Raw genomic sequence first — 23,461 nt, forward strand, 5'->3', positions numbered from 1 at the left:
ATACTATGCTGCTTGTGTTGTGCTGTCAGGGAATGAATGTGTATGGCTAGCCGACTGGTAGCTTTGGCAATGTTGTCACTATCAGAATGATATCGCAGCGGGACATAGGAGAACTGGCTCGGTTTTATACTGTCACTGATCCTAAAAAGCACCTGAAAGGCTACACTGTGTACAAAGTCACCGCAAGGGTAAGTAAAGAGATGTTGATCACTGTGAAAGCAAGGCTAATGCTAGGTGTTGTTAGCTGTATAGCTTGAGCTGTGCTAACCAAGCTAATATTATGCAAACACAAGCAACGTTGTTTTAACCTCTTCGGGATGAACTGGTAACAGCTTTTGTAAACAAAACAAAAATGTCTCTAACAGGTTCATTCAGACTATTTTATTTGTTGAAATCTATGTTGTGTTTCACCTTCAGTAGATTGTATAGTTGCTCACATTAGCAATATTAGCCAAACTGAGTGAATCATACCTAAACGCAGTAACCTCGGTGTTAACCGCAAGATAGCTAACTAGCCAGCTCTGTTCGTGTTATAGGTAGCTTTACGATGGAATAACACTTAGTATAAATTATAAAGCATCTTTAAGATAGATAAAATGATATCTAGTTCTTTGTGTCATTATATTTGTGTGCATAATTTCTAGATAAATGCCTTTTTATAAGAGGTATTTTATGTTGGAGGGGACTCTGATTTATCACAGATCTAAATGTAGAAATGTCAAAGCCTGTGTTAATTCAAACCTACATTTAATAGCCAAATGCTCCGTGTATCTATCTCCCAGGACAAGGTGGTGCTAAAACTGAAACCATTTCAAATTAGGAGATAAACCCTAGACAAAATTCGCTTTAGGGCACTTTTCTTTTCTCTGTAAGAATGGGCTCCTGTCCCCATTGATAATAATTCAAAACTCCCAAATCAAGTGCTTGTGTAGAGAAGTAAATCCTCTGATTATGAAAAAAAACATGCAACATTTTGAGCAGTGATTTTACAGAGGCATTGGCATGCTCCCAGTTCAATAAGAATTAGGCCAGGCTGCTTTTTCCTTTCTCTGCTGCCATCCTGGATGATATGGTTGCTGGTGATGTCTCGTTCCTACACTCAAGACTTTCGTCATTCACTGTATAATGCTCTCATTGTCACACACAGAGCTGTGTCCCTGCTCATAATTGTGCCAGCCTCACAAGGAATTCATAAACCAGCACTGGCATCCTACACCATTGCATAGGAATCCTTCAGATGGAGATTGAGTACGTTTTTCTTCGTTCTTTTCCACACAGATAATCTCCAGGAAGAACCCAGAGGATGTCCAAGAGGTAAGACAAGCAACCCTGACTTTGTGAGTGTGAAAGCTTTGGCAGAGTTAACTTTCTTGAAAGACAGGAGCTTGATGGAAATGTTCCCTGCAGGGTTGCTCTCACCAGACCAATTTAATAACATTTTAAAATGTGCAATTTTACAGTATTCATTCATAAAGGTTACAACAAATATCAGTTGCAAGTGACACTTGGTTTTTGATGAAACTGGCTGTGCAAGATGTATCTGCTGCTATGTTCCTCATCCATACCCTTACTAATGAGATTATATAAAGGAAGGTTACCTGTTTTGACATTTGAAGTTCACTTTCTTAATGTGAGAATACTGACACTAAAGCTTTTACTGTCCACAGTGATATAATGTCTCACATCGTCTCTGAGGTCATTTTAACGATCAGTTTTGGCTCAAGACAACTTTTAAAAGGTTTAAAAGAATGTTTATATCTTAACCTTCATCTTCATGTATCTAGAAACACACTGCAAACACTCACATGAATTCTCTCCTAGCATTTTTCACACACCAAGGAATGCATTCTAGCCTGGAACCAGCCCTAATGCAGCAGGCATGATGTCAATTATTGTGTGTGTGTGTGTGTGTGTGTGTGTGTGTGTGTGTGTGTGTGTGTGTGTGTGTGTGTGTGTGTGTGTGTGTGTGTGTGTGTGTGTGTGTGTGTGTGTGTGTGTGTGTGTGTGTGTGTGTGTGTGTGTGTGTGTGTGTGTGTGTGTGTGTGTGTGTGTGTGTGTGTGTGTGTGTGTGTGTGTGTGTGTGTGTGTGTGTGTGTGTGTGTGAGAGAGAATGAAAGAGTTTGGTCTGGAAACGCATACCTCTATTATTGAGCAGTGCTCCTCTTAGGGAATAGTGCTCAGGTTAGTTCTCCTGAAACAGGGGTTAAGCAAACCAATCTAGGATATTATATGTGTCTTTATCCCACACAGTAAGGACCTACTTCAATCAGGTTTGTGTATTAGTGAGACTTGTGTTTTAAGTTGTTTTGTGCAAGATGGCGGTGAGATGAGTCTTTTATCTTGTCAAATGTTGGGAAAGGAACAACAGTTGACATTCGATTCCTTTAATATATCAGACAAGTCAGTGCTGTTGTTAACCTTCTAAATGTGTGGTTTCAACAAGGCAATGAATTTGGATTTATTCCGATATTTGAAAAATTAGATTACCTTTTACAGAGCATTACAAAATCAGGTTAATATTTCAGGGAACAAAATCTATACGAGCCATTTAGTGAAGCTTTACATGTCTTCAAACTGAAAATATTGATTACCCAACCTCTCCTTTTCCTTATCTTCATCCGCCTCTCCTCTTGCTCTTGTTGTAGATAACAGTATGGAAGCGATACAGCGATTTCCGGAAGCTTCATCAGAGCTTATGGCAGCTGCACAAGAATGTGTGTAGCCAGTCGGAGCTGTTTCCTCCCTTTGCCAAGGCCAAAGTCTTTGGTAAGAAATAAACCACTTAATTCTCCTGCATCAAACATTGTCCAGAAGGGAACATTGTTATTTAAAAAATCCCTGTTGGATGTTTATTTGGTCATTTGGTACCTTTTTAATATTGTTTTTTGTTAGTGGATGTGTCTGAAGAAAGACTGTGATAGTGTCAGGCTTCGCTGTAGTACTAGAACATAGTAGTAGTAGTTGTGATGACTGTCCCCTAGAGGCAGTTTAGTGTTATTACTTGGTCAGTAAGCACTACTATCAGTTGTGAAGTCACTCTTATGTGTGTGTGTGTGTGTGTTTCTATCCATGCATGAGCAGGTCGTTTTGATGACTCGGTAATTGAGGAAAGAAGGCAGTGCTCCGAGGATCTGCTTCAATTCTCTGCTAACATTCCCGCTCTCTATAGCAGTGAGCACATCCAAGATTTCTTCAAGGTACCCAAACATGATCCCAGACCCCTATAACTTCCATACTCACCTTAACATAACACTACAATCAATGAAGAATATGTTTTTCATTCTTTTTAAGGGAGGCGAGGTTCACGACGGCTCAGAGCTCATTGGCCCCGCTGAGCCCTTCTCTGACTTCCTGGCAGACAGTTTATCAGACTGCAGCTCTGACGGTGGGTTACATACAATAACTATTCCTCAGAATCCATTTTCTTTCTGCTTTACATGACTGTGACCTCACACAGAGATGTTTGATCATGTTTTTTCAGTTCAAAGAGACATAAGTGGTGCAGATGATCTGACTATCACATCTGAATATGGAGGTACGTTTTAATTATGGATACAAATAACACACACCCACAATACAGCTTGATTATATTTGCTATGACACTGCATTGTTCTCATCCCCAGGCCCGTCGAGTGACAGCGAACTGACCTCCCTGGCTGTGGACTCAGACTCTTTGGCTGGGCTGGACGATGGCATGGCCTCAGGTCGCACCTCCCCAAACCAGCCACAAGGGGGAGCCTCCAACATTAGCAGCAGCTGCAGCCCTCGCTTGCCCTCCCTTCACGACCGCCGCACCCCATCTCCCTCCCCAGTGCCTGCCTCCTCAGCCCCTAACCCAGAGGTCAGCTGGCCAGGCCAAACGCATCTTTTCTCCGGCAGTCTGAGGAAAGCCAGAGGTGGGAAACCTAAGGACAAGAAGTTAGACTACCTAGACAGAGCCAGCGAGCTCATCTGCGTGGCTGTACAGAAGGAGAAGGAGCAGGACTTCCAGGCAGCGTTCTCCTGTTATCGCAGCGGAGTGGACCTGCTGCTGCAAGGAGTGCAAGGTCAGTTTTGGAGATAGCTGGTGAGAAATGTAGGCGTATACTCAACCAATCCATCATAGTGTAACCATGGATATATCTGCAAGCCATGAAGTGTCCATGAGCCAGATACTGACCCTCACAGCAGCAGGGTTCTTAAGTCGATCTGACATTGGCAAAGAACCATCACTTTCACTTTGTGGTTTATCAGCTTGTAGAAGTGATATCATGCTGTTTTGACAGTGAATAAAATGCTTGCACAGAAACATTTCCCCCTGCACTATAAAAACTGCTTCGTAAAGAAAAATGACTGACCTCACTCACCCCTTTTCAGGTGAGCCCAGTCCCACGCGGCGCGAGGCAGTGAAGAAGAAGACTGCAGACTATCTGATGCGTGCAGAGCAGATATCCAGTCAGCATCTGAGAAGCAACATGGGTCAGGGGTCAACGCAGACAGTGGTGAGTGGGAGGGAAATGCCAGTGGCCTGTATGCTGTCTATGTTGGATTATGCAAATCTGATTTATGTGCGTGCATCCACCAGAGACCTCAAACCACTCGAGACAGTACATTGGGTTTATTTCAGACAGAAAATTACAGAAAAACTATCTATGTAAAACGGATACGGAATGATGCCCACTCTGATAATCATATTTTCAAAAACACTGACTATTCTTCCTCACATATGACTCTTTTCAGATGTCACAAGAACTGATTAATTTGACCATGTTTAGATAATAAATCAGCCCACCATTATATATGACATTCCTTTGTTGTTGTCCCAGGCTTTGGGGGTGCAGTGCTGCCCGTCCAGCAGCAGAGGAGGCCAGCCGAGTCCCTCCGAGGAGCTGAGAGCTTACAGGGTGCTCGGGGTCATAGATAAGGTCAGTTCAATATTATAAAGTCATGCAACTTGCACCCATATTTTATGTTTTATTTATTTTGAATGCTTGGGTTGTGTTCGTATACCAAAAAGTGATTTAAAGACAAAAAACAATTCACTTTTTTGAATTGGAGGCTGGAATGTTCTGCTTGATTATCATAGTAAATATGATTTTAAAGGTGACAACGACATTCAAGATCCTAACAAAGTAGTTCCACTCAGGCAGGCACTAATATTTTCCCTGGCCCAGATAAATGTGGATGTGTCAAATATCTCCTCCTTGTGTCCTTTCCTTCTTTGACCACCCCCGTTATCTGAAGCCATAAAGCGTAATAGATTTACTGAATGCTTTGGTAAGGGCTGAGTGTGTGTATGCTCAGCGTCAGTTATGAGTACCACAAGGTCAGTTTGGGTTGCTGGTCCTCTCAACCAGCTGCCGGCGAAGCAACTTCACCACTCAGCCATGAAATGACTTGGCAAGCAGCTCGGAGAGCGGCGCACAGCATTGAATCAATGATGCTCATCCTCCACAAACACAAAACCCCAAGGAAAATGTTGATACAATACTAACATGTGTTACTCTACAGAGGTGCATGCAAAATCCACAATATGTCCCGAGCAAATGGGACACACCGGCGAAAACAAAACCACGCCATAAGTGAAAACTATAGCGCTGCAAATGACCCGGCTTTCCTCTGCTCTCCTCCTTCCTCCTTTCACTTTTTAATGGGGACAGAGGGGACAGATGGAGAGAGCTCCTCACCCTGCTGCCCCTCCCCTCCACCTCCCCCCTTCCCTGATGTTTGTGTCTTAATTATATTAGCGCCCTGGCTAGCAGTGCCACTCTGTTTACTCACAGCTCCATTCATATCCATTTAGCCTGCACCTGTTTGGTCCCGGCCAGGGTCACATGGAGAGAACGCACCCGCTGAACATACGCACGCACTGCACTACGCACAAACCCACAGCGGGGCACACACATATGCTCAAACTCTCCCCTGAGAGGGGGAGGAAGCAGAGGAGCAATGGAGATGTCAGGGAGAATGAGGGAGGAAATCGAGACGGTGGGAAAAGCCAGAAGGAGAAGGTAAAGGAAGGCAATTGAGAGATAGCGAGGGCTCCGTTTATTTTGGAAATTAGGCAAGGGTGAAAAGAGGGTTTGGATTTAGAGATGGTAGTTATAGCTTTTACTGTGTCTGCCGTGAAGCATTGCATAGATTTAGAGTGACATCTTTTTCAAGGAACACAAGACTTTTAGGAGCACAGTGAAGAAATGTACACATTATTATGAACAACCTGCCATTTGGTTTGTCGGCTGTCTTTTTAGTTTATTTTTAACAATAAATAAATGTATACATCTATTAGTTGATCATCCATTGTTTAATCTATGAAACGACCATTGTTACATCTTCAGACAGACTGAACCAAATCTAGAGATTCTCAATTTACAATATATATCATATATATATATAAAAAAAGAGAGGCATGACAACTATATTAGAGAGAAAATAACCTGCGATTGTTTGGCATTTGTGATTAAAATACTTAATGATGAGATTATTAGATGTGTTTTATATCAATAAACTAATGTATTAATGAGCTAATTTATAAATAAGTGTTACTTCAGTACCTTTATATTCTAATTGTCTTTATAAGTCTGGGACTTGATGTGGTCCGACACAGCAGGTTTTGTGTCAATGCCAATTTGTGTAGAATTATTTAGGGACCTACATTTATCTTGCTGTGACCCTCATGTGTGCCCCGACCCAGCCTTTGAAAAACACTGCTTTAGAGGACACCACCACTACATCATCTCAGACGGTGTGTTCATATCTGGCAATTAATGGCACTCTTCCATCACAGGTTCTTCTGGTCATGGACAAGAGAACTCAAGAGACATTCATCCTGAAAGTAAGTTTAATGTGTGTGTGTGGGTGTGTGTGTGTGTGTGTGTGTGTGTGTGTGTGTGTGTGTGTGTGTGTGTGTGTGTGTGTCGTCCTGAGTGTGAAGTGTGCCAGAAGCCCCTGTGTGTGACCGGTGTAATTGATTCTAATGGGCCTGTCCCTGTCAGCTCCTCTGCTCTCAGGTGTGAGACGTGTGCCAGATGCCAACGCACAGCGCGGGCACAGATGAATACACACACACACACACACACACACACACACACACACACACACACACACACACACACACACACACACACACAGCTGATGTGCACTTCACGTGTAGCGCTGACAGATTTGTGTGGCTCTTTTAAAGTCACGCGCTGTATGTGGCTTGATGAATCCAGTGACTTTGGGTTGCCAAGGGGCAAAGCTGGCATCTCGTTAATAGGAGGTTTCTCCTTTGCCACGCTTCGGTTTTTTCACACTTGATTCTTCGCACAAACGAAAGCACTCACCTTCCTCTACCTCCTCCCGGTCACTTTGTTAACTCTTATTTTCTCTTCTAGTCCTTACATTTCCTTAGTTCACCTTTTGATAGATAGATACTTTATTTATCTCAAGCTGGGAAATTGTTTTGTGACAGCAGGTTTTGGACAGTCTAGCTGCAAGATTTACAACACTTCTCAAAAATAGAATAAAATAAACATTACAAAAATAAACAATATATAAATATTCTCATTAGAAAGTTGTATTCAGAGGAGTATCTAAACACTATAAAATAGACAGAATACATTAGAATACTCTCTAATATACCAATCTGCTTAACATATAAACATAGTGCACAATTTGTACATAGTGTAGAAATTGTGTAGAGTATTATGCTCCAAACATCTGGAACAAACTCCCAGAAACCTGCAGGTCCGCTGCAACTCTTACTACTTTGAAATCCAGGCTGACGACTTTTCTTTTTGCCGCTGCTTTTAATTGAACTATTCATATCTTAAACTGCACTGTAGATTGTATTCATGTACTATTTTTTCTTTTAATGTTTATCTTATTATCTTTGCTTTTTAATGACTGTTTAAATGCCGTTTTCTTAATGTCTTTCATTTTTGTAAAGCACTTTGAATTGTGTTGAAAGGTGCTATATAAATAGCCTTGCCTTGTCTTACAGTAGCTTGAAATTAAAAGTAAAATATATCCTGTAGTAACTTTCATTTCTGCAAAACAAGTTTTTGTTGTGTCTCAGAAAAAGTGAGACTCTGCTTTCTAAATAAATGAACTGTAATACAATTATTAAATGCAAAATTGGCATTATATATTATCCATGTGATGCCCTAACTCTCCTGTTATTACTCACCTCCTCTTCCTCTGCCTTCCCCTCGCAGGGCCTGAGGAAGAGCAGTGACTGTGGGCGGACGAAGAGGACAGTCATGCCCCCCTCTGTGCCACACATGGTGCAGCTGAGGAAATTCATTGTCTCAGAAGACACCGTTTTTCTTCTTCTGCAGTACGCTGAAGGTAAGACGCGCACATCCCATCAGATTCATCTCCCCCCCCCCCCCTTTTGTCTTTTTTACCTCCCAACCGTCTCCTCACCTGATCCCTCCTGCGCTCCTCTCCCACTCCCCTCTCTGCCCTTGTTCCAGACAGATGTTTGATAGAGATGGGTGTGTGTCACAGGTCATTATTCTGAATACCAGGTGGCGCCATGCTTCATTAGCTATGCCAACACCTGGGCCTCCTTACATCCCACTCACTCCAGGATGTGTGTGTAGCTCGTGTGCGGGTACAATGTAATGCCACCATACTTTTTAATGCCCTGTAACCTATTCAATCTGGTGCACTCCATAACCACGCTGCACTAATATTATTGAACAATATTTAATGTCGTACGAACATGATCTAATAAAGCTAATCAGAAATAGCCGCAGAAAAAAAAATACATTTTTGTTTCTGATCCACAAAATCCAGGGCTGCGCTTTATGCCTCTTTAGTATCCTGTCAGCAGCTGATTGGCTGAATGACGACAGACAGGCAGGCAGACGGAGGGAGGCAGTGACCTGAGTGACATTGGACGAAACAACATGTGGATGGTTTTACTTTCTAAGCCATCGAGTTGCCCCACTATCATTATCATCACTGTGAACTCCCTATCTGTTCTCATCACACACAACAGGTGTGTGTGTGTGTGTGTGTGTGTGTGTGTGTGTGTGTGTGTGTGTGTGTGTGTGTGTGTGTGTGTGTGTGTGTGTGTGTGTGTGTGTGTGTGTGTGTGTGTGTGTGTGTGTGTGTGTGTGTGTGTGTGTGTGTGTGTGTGTGTGTGTGTGTGTGTGTGTGTGTGTGTGTGTGTGTGTGTGTGTGTGTGTGTGTGTGTGTGTGTGTGTGTGTGTGTGTGTGTGTGTGTGTGTGTGTGTGAAGTCAAAATGCAAACATTACACAACCCCATTTGGCCAATTTGGGTTCAGTCATAACTGTTTGCCTTTGGATACTCATTCCTAAGTGGAAACTAATGACCCTCTTCACCAAAGACTTCCAGTACCTACGGAGCCCCACAAACCAAATACAGGGATTACAAATGTCTTTTGTGCTTTCTCTTTGCCTTTCCACAGCTCCTGAAGAACTGTGAACATTAGGCACGTCTCATAAATAGAAGAAGCAACTTTTTATTTACATTTTTTAGATTCAATGTTGTTGACACCTGCCTTCGAAATAGTGAATCGATTTCCAGTTGGACAAGGTGTGCATCTAAATGTTTCCTCCAGACTTAAAGGGGCTCAATAGACATGGGGAACCAATTTGGGTTTTTTCAATGCCATATGCTGATTTTTAAGAATAGGGCATCAGTTTGCCAATATATAATGCCACATTTGCATACTTACATTTCATTTATTTCAAAAGTAGTGTCCCCTTGTTTTTAAGAGACAAAAAAAAAATTCAATACATTTTTGTTAGTAATTTCCAACAGTTATATTGCTCTCTTTCATGCCTCACACAAGGGAAGGACAACACCTGTATGAAAGGGGCGACCTACAGTAGTAGTAATCAAACAACAAATTCACTTTTTTTTTAGGCCGTCGTCCTCTGAAATAAAATGACAACTGTCGAGCTTTGAATTTCTCCTGAAAAAAGGACCTTTGGTGCAGTTGTAGTTAGGGATGCCAGAAACTGACCACGATCAAAATCGAAGATCGGAGAGCCCTGGCAAATAATAATCAATTATTCGACGCCCCCCACCCCCCCCCGCGGGAGAGAAAAAAAAACTCTTGCATTTGACCTAATTTGCACTTCTCAGTTTGAAGTAGTTCCACGAGGAACTCTTCTTTCCTTTGTTCATCTTTAGTTGTGTTCTCACTCCCATAAATCAATCGCTCGTGTGACGGAGAGGGGGGGGGGGGAGGGGGTCGGTGTGTAGCAGCGCAGCGTAGGGCTGCGCAGAGTGCAGCAGTCTGCTGCACTCTTCCTCCAAGTTTAGAGTAAAACAAACTGGTGGTGTGCCCAATGGCCATTTACAATTATTAATACTATTACTATTATTAGCATTAGTCTGTATTTTAGTTGAAACTTAGCCAGAAAAAAAGAAAAAAACATAAATAATAATAAAAATATATATAAATAAAATCGAATTTAAAAAATAATTTGCGATTATGGAGACTGTAACGAATAATCGAATAATCGCTGGCATCCCTAGTTGTAGTACAGTTTCTTTGTTGTTAATGCCCCGTCTCCTTCCTCTCCAGGCGGGAAGCTGTGGTCTCACATCGGAAAGTTCATGCGTACTACCAGCCCTGACGACAGCTTTGACATTCCCTACATCCAGAAGAGCCACACAGCAGCGGTCCACTCTTCCAAGCCGGCCATCCCACAGCTGGAAGCGGGTTCAGCCGGTTTTGGTTCTGGCCCGGTTGCTGGTTCTCATCCTGTCTCTGCGCTGCAGAACAAAGAGGAGCCACGCAACGCCTCTCCTAAGAAAAGGGTTCTCCCCCCCCAGCGTGTTGAACAAATAGGCGCCCAGTCCGACTCCGGAGCCACCTCGGAGGAAGAGTGCACCAACAGTTATTTGAATCTTTGTAACGAGTACGAACAAGACAAAGTAGAACCAGATGCACTAGAGGAGGAGGAAGAGAGGAGCGAACAGGAAATGCTGTCACTGGAAGTGCCCGTTGCCACGACCACTTCCTCGCGTAGCCGCTCGCTGCTTAGCAACGACAGCCTCTCTTCACCCATCAGCTCTCAGGAACTCGGCTTTTTCACAGAGTCGTCCGACAAAAGCGGCCACACCCTCAACATCGAGCAATATCGTGGCGAGGGTCAGGACCACGGGGAGGTGTTCAGCCCCTTGCCCTCCCCCGCCGCGCCTCTGTCTCTGGATCAGTCCAAGCACACGCCCATGGAGTTTTTCCGTATCGACAGTAAAGACAGTACGAGCGAGTTGACCTGTCTTGACTCGGGAGAGCAGCGCCCCTCTCACAAGCATTTTTCTACATCCGATCTGGGCTTTGATGTCGCTGAGGATCTTCCAGAGCTGGCTCAGGAGGTCAAAGGTCACAGTTCTGAGCTCTGGGGGCTGGACTGTAGCGATAAAGGCTCCAACGAGTCAGTGCCAGTCATTTCATTTAAAGAGGCAGTGGTGGAGGACGAGGGCCAACCGCCAGACCTTTTGGTCAACCTGCCTGTAACGGGGGGGATTGTGGACTCTTCACATGAAGAACTAGACACATCGGGCGTGTGTCTGGGCCTCGAGGTCACAGCGTCTCCTCAGAAGTTCATACAGCCGGATGTTTTACAGCTTCACAGCCAGCCTGAGGAAGAGGAGGAGCAGCAAGAGCTTTCATCTCTATGCACAGCGTCTGCTACTTGCGACACCAGTGTTACATCTTCCTCTCCCTTCAACTCGCTGTGGGATGACTGCAGCCTGGCGTTCGGACAAGAGCCCTCTGACAAAATGATGGTCGATCCCGCATGCCAAAATAACGACCTTCCCTTTGACCTTCCAGTTACAGACTCTCTAAATGAGAAACTGGAGGCCAGTGCAAGAGTAAATACAGACCTAAGTGGCACAAGCACAGGCTCTATCACGGCCACAAATGGGACTGAGGCCGGGGTTGGGAATGTATTAGGTCTTGATGGGGATTCATCAGGAGTTATTAGTAATACAGGTGGCAGCGTATTTGATAAAGAAGTATCGCGGCTGTTTGCAGAGCTGGACGAGCTGTCGCTGGCTGCTTCCCAAGCTTCTATCCCGGAGGAGTTCGTACGATGCTGGGCGGTGGAGATGGTGACAGCTCTGGCTTCTCTGCACCGAGAGGGCATCATCTGTCGGGACCTCAACCCCAAAAACATCCTGCTCGACCACCAAGGTAAGACTTCCATTGTTATCACAGCTAGACCCTAACCCTAGATGTTTAGATAGGGTTAGGGTTGCACAGTGGGATAAAAGTACATGCACTTAGGTGTAGGGAGAAAGACCGGCAAATGTCACTATCATAAACTGCTAGAAAAGATTCCCACAGATTCTGGAGCTATAATATTAGGGCAGCATCACGATGCAATATACTTACAGAGAGTTTAGAAAAATATGAAGATTAGCTCAGTGCTAGGTACACCCGAGAATCTCATTAAACTTGAAAACACAGAGGAAATGCCTTTATCTGATTGCTGTCACACCCAAATATCTCAGGGCACTTTGTTTTGGAGAGTGGATCTCGTTTTCTTGAGCAAAAAGCAAATAAAGTCAAGGTCTTATCTTTCTACTTTCTTAGAGCAGGTACAATTAGATTAAGGGGCTTTATGAGTCAACAATAATGTAATCGTGTTACAGAAAGGAAGGCTCCCCCAAAGTGTTGTTTTACCAGGAGGTCACAGATCCCCCCCCCCCCTCAACTTCTTCCTTTTGTCGTCCTACAATCATCTCTCTCCACCTCGTTATCAACAAGCGTCTAATTAGCTGAGTGGCTGTTTTCGTCTCCCTGGTGGTAATTATTGTTCTAAAGGGCCCATCAACGGCGTAGTGTGGTGCATCAGTCTGGCTAGCCTCGGCTAATGGCCACGGCTACCTAATGACACCATTAGTTCTAATGATAGCGTTAACGGGTAGCCGCTAAACAGGAGTAATCGCCGGGGCTGTGTGCTTGAAAAGCTTGCGGAGGGATGTAGAGAGGCGGAAAGGAGCGGAGGAAGGAAGTGCTTTAAAGGTGAGCAAACAGTTTGAAAAGTAGAGACACTCGGGCGGAGGAGGAACATTAGGTGGATGTATCTTTCTCTGAGGTTCTCTCTTTGTCTCCTTAGGTCATATTCAGCTCACCTACTTTTGCAGCTGGAACGATGTGGAGGAGTCCTGTGACAAAGAGGCAGTCGCCGATATGTACTGTGCACCAGGTGAGACACACATGCTAACACACTTTATCTCTATGATTTGACTGATGTACTTTTTACTTCTTAATTATGAGCCTTGTCTCTTGGGTATGTTTGTAAGGAGGTTTATGTGGGGTTAATATCATGCAGGCATGCAGGTTGCATAATGAGGTCACTTTCATATGGTCACAAACGCCTCAAAAACAACAATAAACAATCATACTCTTGGGAGTAGAAACAAATGGATAGTATTCTTCATTTTTTTTTTTTTAAAGAGCAGAAATCCAAACTAAGCTATTTTTTCTCTTGACTCTAAGAAATCACATCATAAGGCTACGTGGAATAATCCCCCTGCCAGTATTATAATACATGTAAAAAAACCACACATTTTGGTTAATATATGAAGAATAACCGTTTTCCATCTTGCGGTCCCAGTTTTGAGAGGCTGACTCTTGTTGTAGTTCTCTCTCGGTCCTGTAGAGTGTGCTGTTGTGCAGCAGTGCGGCCGGCAGCAGGCAGTAACCCGCGTGTTGCCCTCAGCAGGCTCGTGGCAGCTCTGGCATGCTGTTTACAAGCTGCCTAAAACAAACTGCTGCTAGACTACTGCTCCATGTCCCTACTTAGCACTCCTGTGTAAGGGAGGGGGGGGGGGTTGCATTTTGGTTATTTTTTTACAATATCTTGCTGCTTTAAGCAAAGGGTTAAAAAGGTGACTTTGGAAATATAATAGATTACAGATTTAGAGTAATCCTGTTCAAATGTATTGTAGATATTTATATTCATACATTTCATAACCTTTCGAACAACTGTTTCGTACTGGGCAAAACAGTTTGAAATTGAGCGTTTTTACGCTAAACAATTTTGTTAGAGTACTTTTCTCATTTAAGAAGGCTGATATTGTTTATTTTCCAGCACTGAAAGGAGTTCTTGTCCGCCAACATGGTCACCTACCTTGCTTAGAGTAATTTGCATTGATATGATTGGCAGGCGAGAGGCAGTACAAACCAGAGAACCAATCAAAACCAGTCCACAACTACAATTTGAGCTCATACCAATTGAACATGCCTGTCTGGATGCTGAGACCATGCCCATGATGGCGTTGCATTCAAATGTGTCCCAATGAGGCATTGTCCTGAAATATACTTAAAACTGCTTCTTACTCAAATTGATATATTTCAATTCATCCCCATATTATTCCCCAACATCTTGATTAATAACATATTATTTTCGATTGAAATAAAAGCGTTGCATTTAAGTTGTTACTCCCTAAACCTATTGAAACATTTGGCTTCACGCTCCTGCTAGATCCTGTTATGTTTAGTGTAATTAAGTCAGTCTTGAATAGACAGAAATAAATAAATAAAATGCATGATGGATAACGGTTAGCTGAAAACTCTGGAAACACTCTGAGACATACACAACAACCCTCTCACCCATTCACTCTCCCACGCACTTATATTAAGTTATTCTCTCATATTCATCCTCTCTCTCAAGCCGGGAAGGTCACTTCAGATTTAAATCCTCCTTGTGACTGGAACATACAGTATGCCACTGTTGTAATAAATCTGAAAGCAACAAATGCTCTATCTAATATCCAAAGTGTGCGTTTTTATTCCCTTAGCAACAGCTTGTTTAAAAGCCTACTAATGGGAATAGAAGCACAGAGAGGCATAATGTTCAGGGGCCAGCAGTAGATGACCTAAAGACACGAGCACAGGAGTAAAGCTTAGCAAAAGGAGCTTTATGCATAATGTGGCCCAGGGTCTGAGTGCCGAGCCGAGACATGTGAGCCACTCAAGTCTTTGTAATCAATGTAGTCATATCCTTATTAATATTAGCACTGGGGGGGGGGGGGGGGGGGGGGGGTTATACTTTAGTGTGTATGGTAAGGTTTGAAAGGTAACCATGTAATATGTAGAACAATCTTTTTAGTTTGAAATGAATGAATTCAGTATTAAACATTTTTACTTATTTTTAAGTGTACATTTTGTGTATCATTAACTCTTAGTAAATGTAGTTATAACAGCACTATTGCAGCAGTTCAGGGGAAAAGTGGTTATTTTCACCATGAAAAAAGTGCTGTACTCAAATATTTTCTTGTTTTCTGACGCAACAAAAACTGGAAGGTATTCCTTACATTTGAATAAACAACATTTAAGTGGAATCAAATAAAATGGGAACATTTAAACACATTTTAAAATGTGTGTTTTCTTTACTTGACAAATGATGTAAATAACAAAATTGTCATTAAATACGACCAGAAGGTAAAAAACTACAATATAGATATTGTTTAGTTTGGAGACAAAAAGGAATGTAATACATTTTGGACACGGTATAAAAACGTTTCTTTATGTTAAAGCAACATCATTATAATCACTTTATAGAATGGTGCTTTTGGAATTATATTTATCGAACGATAAATACAAGATTCCCATTAACTATGTGAAGCCAGCGCTTTAGTGAAATGTCTGGAATTGAACCTCAGCCCAGGCGTGAAAGGTGATGTTAGTGAAACCACCGTAGTTCACATGTGGATGAATGCATGCTGTACATGTTAGCAGCCAGCAGGGGGGGTGTTATCCTGCTGTTGAGTTAAAGAGATGCTTCCATATCTATTGACTGTCCTACCCAGACACTGGCAACTTTTTCTCTTTTTCTTCGGTCTCTTACGTCCACCTTTCTTTCTTTTCATTTTTGATTGTACACATTTAACCAAGTAATCTCTGTTAATTACCTTTTTATTTCTTACGTTCAAACTCTTACGTTACATGTGTGTATCTGTTGCTGTATGTGCTTGTTAAAACACACACACACACACACACACACACACACACACACACACACACACACACACACACACACACACACACACACACACACACACACACACACACACACACACACACACACACACACACACACACACACACACACACACACACACACACACACAGTAAGGCAGAGGTTAGTGAGTGTGTGTGTGTGTGTGTGTCTCTCTCTCCTGCCCTTGTTATGTATTGCTGTTTATCCAGACAGGGTCAGCTCTAGCGATGGCTTCATTCCTGATGACAGATTTATGAGTGTTTGCCAGAAAGCTAGCAGGGGGTCTGCTTTGACCGTATGTGCGTTTGTGTGTATGTGTGTGTGTCTGTGTAAGACAGAGGGAAACATGTTATTTAAACACACACATTCACACCCAAAAAAACACGGGAGGGGACTCGGAAAATACGGTGGCAGGAGGGTATTATCGTATTTACTCTGCACTGACGCTTATTTACTTTCCAGCCATTTCGTCATTATTGATAAACATCAGATGGCTCACGTTTTGTTCTCTAATAAGAAAGAAAACACACAAGCTGTTGAGTGACAGCGTTGGAGCAGGAACGGTAATTGTTTATTGTTCTGCCGAGAGGGAAGCCACGCCGAAACCGATTGTCTTCTAAGAAAAGGGAAATTCAATATTCTTCCCCAGAAGTAACCAGTCAGTAACTGATGAATCCATCATCATACTCGCTGTTTGTGCTCACCTGTTTTTTTCCCTTCTACCTGCTCAGCCACAGTGTGATCTAATGGAAGATAAAGTTAGTTCCCCTTTTGACACAGAGCTGTCGTTTTGTTGCTTTGCAAGTAATCCATTCACCCTGAAGGTACTTCTGCTTTATATTTGAATATTTTCTGTCCTCATGGTGAAGATGAGTCATAGGATTGTTTTGTTTATGTACCTTATTCAGTTTCATCTACAATTTGCTCCATTTGAACAAAACCTCCCTGAGACACACTCAGTCTTGGAACTTCACAAACACGATACCTCCTTACTTCCTACCTGCGTACACTCCACTTCCCCTTTCAACAATGACTGTCGGTTACGTTTTTAGGGAAGTAGGTCTAAGAGGAGAAGAGAGAAAGTTCCTTATGGCCCCCAGGAGAGAGGAGATGGAGTGTGATTAAGATACAAAGGAGGAGGGAACTGCATTGTAGAGGGGAAAGGGAAGAAGAAGAGGCCACGAGGTGAACACTCTGTATTGTTTTTAAAAGTGAACTCCTCAGTCTCCTTTTGTTTTTAAATCATGCGCTATTCAAGAAAGAAAATGCCGGCTTGGTGGAGGTATCGCACATTTCCACAGTGGGCTTTGAGTGACCCATGGCCTGTGGATGCGGTTAACTCTCCCCTCCCATCCTCTCGCTCTCCATCTCCCTTTCTCCCTGCCTCGCTCTGACAGAGCGGTAAGTGTAGCCAGCTCCACTGTACTCTCCCTGCAGCTCCTTAGACATTAATCCATTGTGATGACATCGACCTTGCTCTGAGACGTGTGCTTGTGTGTGTGTGTGAGTGTGTGTGTCCAGTATCTCCCCTCCAGCCCGTAACTGCGCAGGTATCACTAGTCCATTCAATGACGATCTTCTCTCCTTGGCTGTCAAAACAGTGGTCCTGGGGAGCCCTGAAGACTGGTTGCTCAGTTGGCTGTGTGTGTGCGCATGTGTGTGTGCGAGTGTTTGTGTGTGCGAGTGTTTGTGTGTACAAGTCGTAATCACAGCCCTCTCTAACCTCTGCTGCAAGAGAGCCGCGCAGGCCCCCGGAGCTCCCAGCGGCCTCCGGGAGACGAGGGGTCTTTGTCTCTTACGCTCCCCCAGCTGAGGAGCCTGGTCTCTGGGCACACGCAGCCGTGACCCTGGGTCCCGGCCCTCTGGAGAGAGCAGAGGCAAGCTGAGTGGCACAAGAGGCCATCTGGTACCCAGTGGAGCTGCAGCGCACGCGCGTGTGCACACACACACACACACACACACACACACACACACACACACACACACTCTGTGACTTTAGCAAAGGAGTATCCCTCTCCGTTTCTGTCTCTTACTTTGACACACACTGTCAAATCCCAACATCTCCATCACGCTGCCAGTCAGACTGTTAACGGATACATTACAGACGTACAAAAGACCAAATAGGGAAACTTTTATAAAAGTAAGAGATGGTAAAGGATGTCAGTGAAATGCAAATGTCCCCTGTGTGGGACAAATAAAGGTATTCTGATTATTTATTTGTCAAGACAGAAACCTCAGAGATGGACTGTCAGCAGGGTCTTTTTCAAAGGGTGCCTTGATTTAGTAACGGATAAATTGTTGAAGTAATTTTTCTAGCCACATTTTAGCTTTTAATTACTCAATTATTTGGACTGTTTAACAGAACACATTTGATTAAAATGACTAATTTCCTGACATTTTATAAGCCCAACCATTCGTTTATTAAAAAAAGAAAACCATCAGAATAATTGATAATGAAAATGAACGTTATTCGCAGCTTTATTCTGCAGTGTAGATTATTTTCAGGGGCTGAAAATGGTAAAAACATGGGAAAAAATATGCTATACTATTTCTCCTCAGTTTTCTTGCTTTACATTTGTGTGTGTGTGTGTGTGTGTGTGTGTGTGTGTGTGTGTGTGTGTGTGTGTGTGTGTGTGTGTGTGTGTGTGTGTGTGTGTGTGTGTGTGTGTGTGTGTGTGTGTGTGTGTGTGTGTGTGTGTGTGTGTGTGTGTGTGTGTGTGTGTGTGTGTGTGTGTGTGTGTGTGTGTGTGTGTGTGTGTGTGTGTGTGTGTGTGTGTGTGTGTGTGTGTGTGTGTGTGTGTGTGTGTGTGTGTTGGAGGTCAGGTCATGCAGATGGTGTGAAGTTGCAGCAGACGGTTTCCTCAATTTAACTGCTTTTTTATTATGCAAATCACCCTTTTTATGAGACGCACACTTGTGCCTGTGTGTGAAACCGCGTGTGTCTCTGTGTCCTTGTTTTTGTGTTCATTTTGAATTGATTTCTGTCAATTCAATTAAATAATAAGAGAAACAAGATGTCAGTCTGAAACAGTGCTTCATGTGGAGAGTTTTAGATGTAAACACTGAAGGACTTAACACAGCTTCAGATCAGTGAATGATTCTGTTCACACATTTAAGGCTTTTGCTCTTATTTGACAGCCATCACCAGTTGATTATTTTTCCCCAGCACATGCGCTGTTTCTCTGCTTGTTTATTTATTGATTAATCCTGTCTCCCTTTTTGCTCTTCCTGCAGAGGTGGGAGGTATCAGTGAGGAGACGGCCGCGTGCGATTGGTGGAGTTTGGGCGCCGTGCTGTTTGAGCTCCTGACAGGCATGGTGAGTCAAAAAACACAAATGTTACCTTTGTTGCTAAGGTGTTGTGGGATGTCTGTAGGTGTCTTGGCTTCCAACGCTCTCTATGGTTGTGCCAGGTTGTGTGTGATCCTGTGCGCGTGGCTGTACGTGTTTTTAGTTTGTTGTTTTTTGGAGTGTGCATGTGTGTGAGGTGCGTCTTGGCTCCCGTCTCTTACTCTGGTTCTCGGGGAGTGCCAGGGGTGTCGGTGTGACTTTCTCCCCCAGCCTGAGCTCCATCTGCTGGGCCAGGGGGTCAGCTCCACCCGGGCCCCTCTGCTGGCTCCTGGAGCAGCGCCGGGCTCGGAGCTCGCCTGTCTGAGGTCGGCGAGGAAGGTGAAGACTGGGGCAGCTCTCAAGGTGTTGAAAACATGGCTGTCTGCGGGACAATCCTTTTTAAAGAGAGATCCTGAGCGCTTCTGTATGGAAGACAAAAGATACACACTCAGCTGTTATACGTGTACACATGCTAATTATAACTTGCTGCTCTCTTGAAGGACAAACGCATGCACAGTTGCTCGAGCAGACACCCAGCGCAGGTGCACAGCGTCCCTTCAATATTTCATTGTCTATTACATTTGAATACATTCTAACTGATTGCCAGTGGGCATGTTTTCATATCAGCGATCAGCCGTTCCCATCAATGGCCCTAAACACGAGTCTGAGTGTTAGGTTAGTGTTCCTATGTCGAACCATACACACCCACTTACCTGGGAAAAAAACAACTCAGTCACACAGATGTCTCCTTTGATGATTATGTCTGGGTACAGCCCTGGCAAGGATACACACACACAGGAACATCGTGTCTCTTGATCCTTGCAGGATAAGATCTCGCCTGGAGCAGTCTTGACTGCAGCTAGGAACCCAGCCAGAACTCCTGCAGCACGTAAAGAGAGAGAGACAACAGACTTAACTGATGGAAAACACACACAAACAGTCCACAGGCTTTCTCCTGCCGCACACGTTGTGTTGTAGCGATTTCAATTTGTATTTGTAGATGCTCTGAAAGATGTGCGGTTGCAGCGTACTGTGATTACGGTCATTATTGTCAATTACTATAACAACGGGGCTGCGTTCTGTGGTTGGAAAAGCACTTGCAGGTCTTCTGCTCCCTTTCTCTCACTTCTGAGATTTTTGTTTTGTCTTTTTTTCGACTGTGAGTGCAACAATTCCTTGTAATTGACGGTTTAATATGGCCATATTTTACTGTAAAAACAAATCAAAAGCTTTTAGATTTACTGCTGCTTAACTGTTGGTTCTTCCTGTAAAGTTGTTCTGTATTCAAACCAACCAAAAACAATGTGTTTTTCCGTGTCATCACTCACCTTTCCTGACTCACACACCAAGTTCTAAGAAAGAGCAACAGTGGGTAAACCATTATAACCTTGTTGTCGTTGATCAGTGTTGTTTCAGGTGGTTCTTTGGTCTCCTCCTATTTGTCCAGTCCTGGTGCTCTCACACTGACCTTGGCTGTACGGGTTTCAGTATGTCTGTTCTTCAGTCTGTGAGTTTTCTGTTTTGATTGATAGTTATCTTTTCTTTCCACCCCTCCTTCCCTCTGTACAGTCCCTGCTGCGCTGCCATCCCGCAGGAATCGGTCACCACACGGCTCTCAACATCCCAGAGTCTGTTTCAGAGGAGGCCAGATCTCTGCTGGAGAAGGTGAGAGTCTGGGGTCTTACTGGGAACTTGTATATATCTACTGTTACTATAAACTCAAAGAAATCCCCGATCTAAAAGGTCTTTGGGTAATTCTGTATTTTTCTTCCTTTACAAACTCCACATGCACTTGAAAAGGCAGTAGGGAAAGAAACAGAACCATTGGCCTTTTAAAAAAGTTGGATGACAATGACAATGATAATGTTCAAGTAATAATCTGTTGCATTTTCACAGAAATAATATTTACCACTTTCTCTAACTGGCAGGTAAACACAATAATAATGTAATATTAATTAACATTTAAGAGGGTTATTGAAAATATGCAGTTCTTGGCAGGTCTTTCCCAGGGAAAAGTTTCCATATTAGGTTATTCCCTACAGTAGCAGCAGCAGTCGTTTGTTTAAAATAAATACAGTAGAAGAAGAACTGAGTTAGCACAAGCCATAAACATAGAGAAAATATTCTTAATAGCTAAGTTTGCACCATGTTGCTATCTTAAAGCCTGTTGCAAATCCTTAACACTTGTGATTTCTAAATGTACTCTCTATGACTCTCTACATAACATGGCAACAATCCGCCATGAATTCTGTGCTGTTCCTGCTGTAAAGGAGTAGACGCTATGGCATCTGTTATGCTTATTATACTTATTTTAAAAAGATGTGTGTTGTCTCATGTTTGGTCTCTTGTCTTGTCTCACAGTTGCTTCAGTTCAATCCGATGGAGAGACTGGGGGCAGGTGTGGGAGGCGTGGATGATATCAAATCACACCCTTTCTTTGCCAGAGTGGAATGGCACAGATAGACGCTGTGCATTGTGGGACTGCGTGAGCCAGAGCTGGGAAGACTGGCTGTCCTCAATGAATCCTTTCAGACTGGACAAACGTATAGTCATACAGTAAATACACATCTGGCATTTCTGCACACTTTTGTTTTATGGACATTCATTAACCATGTGCTTTTCTTTGCCAACAAGCAGTATTAGTTTCCCTGTAGATCGCTCGCTTCTTTATCCCATAGAGGGTGTAACCTTTTTGTGCAGGGAATATGTGTGGTGCAATAATTGATACAGTAAGTGCGGGTACTGAGTGATGGTCCACTACGACATTGTTGCTTTTACACTCCTCATACAGTAGCTAAGCCAAAATGACACAAGTGAGAAGTGACTACTTTGCGCTTTCAAACTGACATAACATTCATTTAGCTTCCCGAAAAAACACATATGCAATACAGTTCGTTGCCACCTAATAGAACACTTTTATAATTTCTCACATAGCCAACTGAGATTTGCTGTGAGTGAGACAGGTTGATCTTTATATTTGATTAGGATCAAATGTAAGATCTTTTTTTTCTACCTGGTTTACAGCCATACAGCCCTTTTACAGTAACACAGATAAACACTATACAAGGTCAATGAACACAATGTTTTGAGGTAAGCCTTAGTTTTGTTGTTAGGTGAAGTATTTAGATAAATGAAGATTTAATTATTTAATAGATTATAGCTGGGGAAAAAGGTACAGTTTACAGACATCGTGAGCCTTCTCCCTCCATAGACGGGTCCCTTGATGGGAATGAGAACAAATAAGGAGGGCTTGAACCACGTATTTAAAACCAGACCTTTTACAGATTGTTTTTACGAATTAAAGAGGAAACTCTGCACTGTACAACAATGCTTTTTTTTTGCATGAAAGAATATGATTTATGTAATATATTTACACTATGGAAAAAGATCTATTGAACAATAAATAATGTGTGTTTTGTAAATACACCTTTTTTAATGATGTTGTGTTGATTGCAAGGGACTCCCAGGTCTCAAAACCTTGATTATTTCCAACCTGTCAATCATTTCCTGCCTCTTCAATCAAGTCACCATTTTATTTTTAATTGATTTATGTTTGTACACTGCATCTACTTACTTGCCGCACAGATTTGAATGCTGATTTTGTCATTTGTAATCTGTTATTACTGATTAATGTGGTTAACATCGCCATTTTTAAATTACATGCCATATACCACTTCTTATGTAATCAGATGAGAATTATTAGAGCATATATACGAAACGCATTGTAATACATTTCTCTAACAATACACAGTTTAATCACTCCACTGTAGATGCTGCACTAAATTAACTGACAGACCTGGTCCATATTCTACCTATTAACCCTTTTTATCAGACATTAACACCGCAGTGAGATCCGATTTTCCGTTTTCTATGCTCTATTCTTGTCTGTGCTGTATGTCTCTACGGGTCTGTCAGTGCACTCTGGATAACAATAAACACACCTGGATGAGAACATGGAGTGATGCTTCTTTTATACATTTAATGATTTATGTGTAAGGATCTGGGAGTGTGTGTGTTCTGAGGCTACAGACTATCAGCGGGCCGATGATGCTCCTAGAAAGCCGCTGTCACTCCTGTTGAGTGTCACACTGACGGTAATGTGAGCACACACACACACACACACACACACACACACACACACACACACACACACACACACACACACA

General features: G+C 42.9%; 1 protein-coding gene across 1 annotated transcript; it reads left to right on the forward strand.

Moving 5' to 3' along the window:
• Positions 1 to 23,247, forward strand: rps6kc1 (ribosomal protein S6 kinase polypeptide 1). Its single transcript, XM_079643189.1, has 16 exons — positions 1 to 188; positions 1,279 to 1,314; positions 2,646 to 2,766; positions 3,082 to 3,197; positions 3,292 to 3,385; positions 3,482 to 3,535; positions 3,624 to 4,046; positions 4,357 to 4,481; positions 4,806 to 4,904; positions 6,767 to 6,814; positions 8,178 to 8,310; positions 10,530 to 12,149; positions 13,078 to 13,167; positions 19,201 to 19,283; positions 20,865 to 20,960; positions 21,657 to 23,247. The coding sequence occupies exons 1-16, from the start codon at positions 87 to 89 to the stop codon at positions 21,756 to 21,758; spliced, it is 3,342 nt and encodes a 1,113-aa protein (XP_079499315.1). The 5' UTR covers positions 1 to 86; the 3' UTR covers positions 21,759 to 23,247.
• The last annotated feature ends 214 nt before the right edge of the window (positions 23,248 to 23,461 follow it).

This window comes from Notothenia rossii (assembly GCF_949606895.1).
Source record: "Notothenia rossii genome assembly, chromosome: 8".
Taxonomy (NCBI): domain Eukaryota; kingdom Metazoa; phylum Chordata; class Actinopteri; order Perciformes; family Nototheniidae; genus Notothenia; species Notothenia rossii.

Excerpts from the sequence above, each read along its gene's own strand:
- rps6kc1 (XM_079643189.1), top strand. The coding sequence starts at position 87 with ATGATATCGCAGCGGGACATAGGAGAACTGGCTCGGTTTTATACTGTC. Across the intron at positions 1,315-2,645 it reads ACCCAGAGGATGTCCAAGAG|ATAACAGTATGGAAGCGATA; the intron begins GTAAGACAAGCA and ends CTCTTGTTGTAG. Across the intron at positions 3,198-3,291 it reads ACATCCAAGATTTCTTCAAG|GGAGGCGAGGTTCACGACGG; the intron begins GTACCCAAACAT and ends ATTCTTTTTAAG.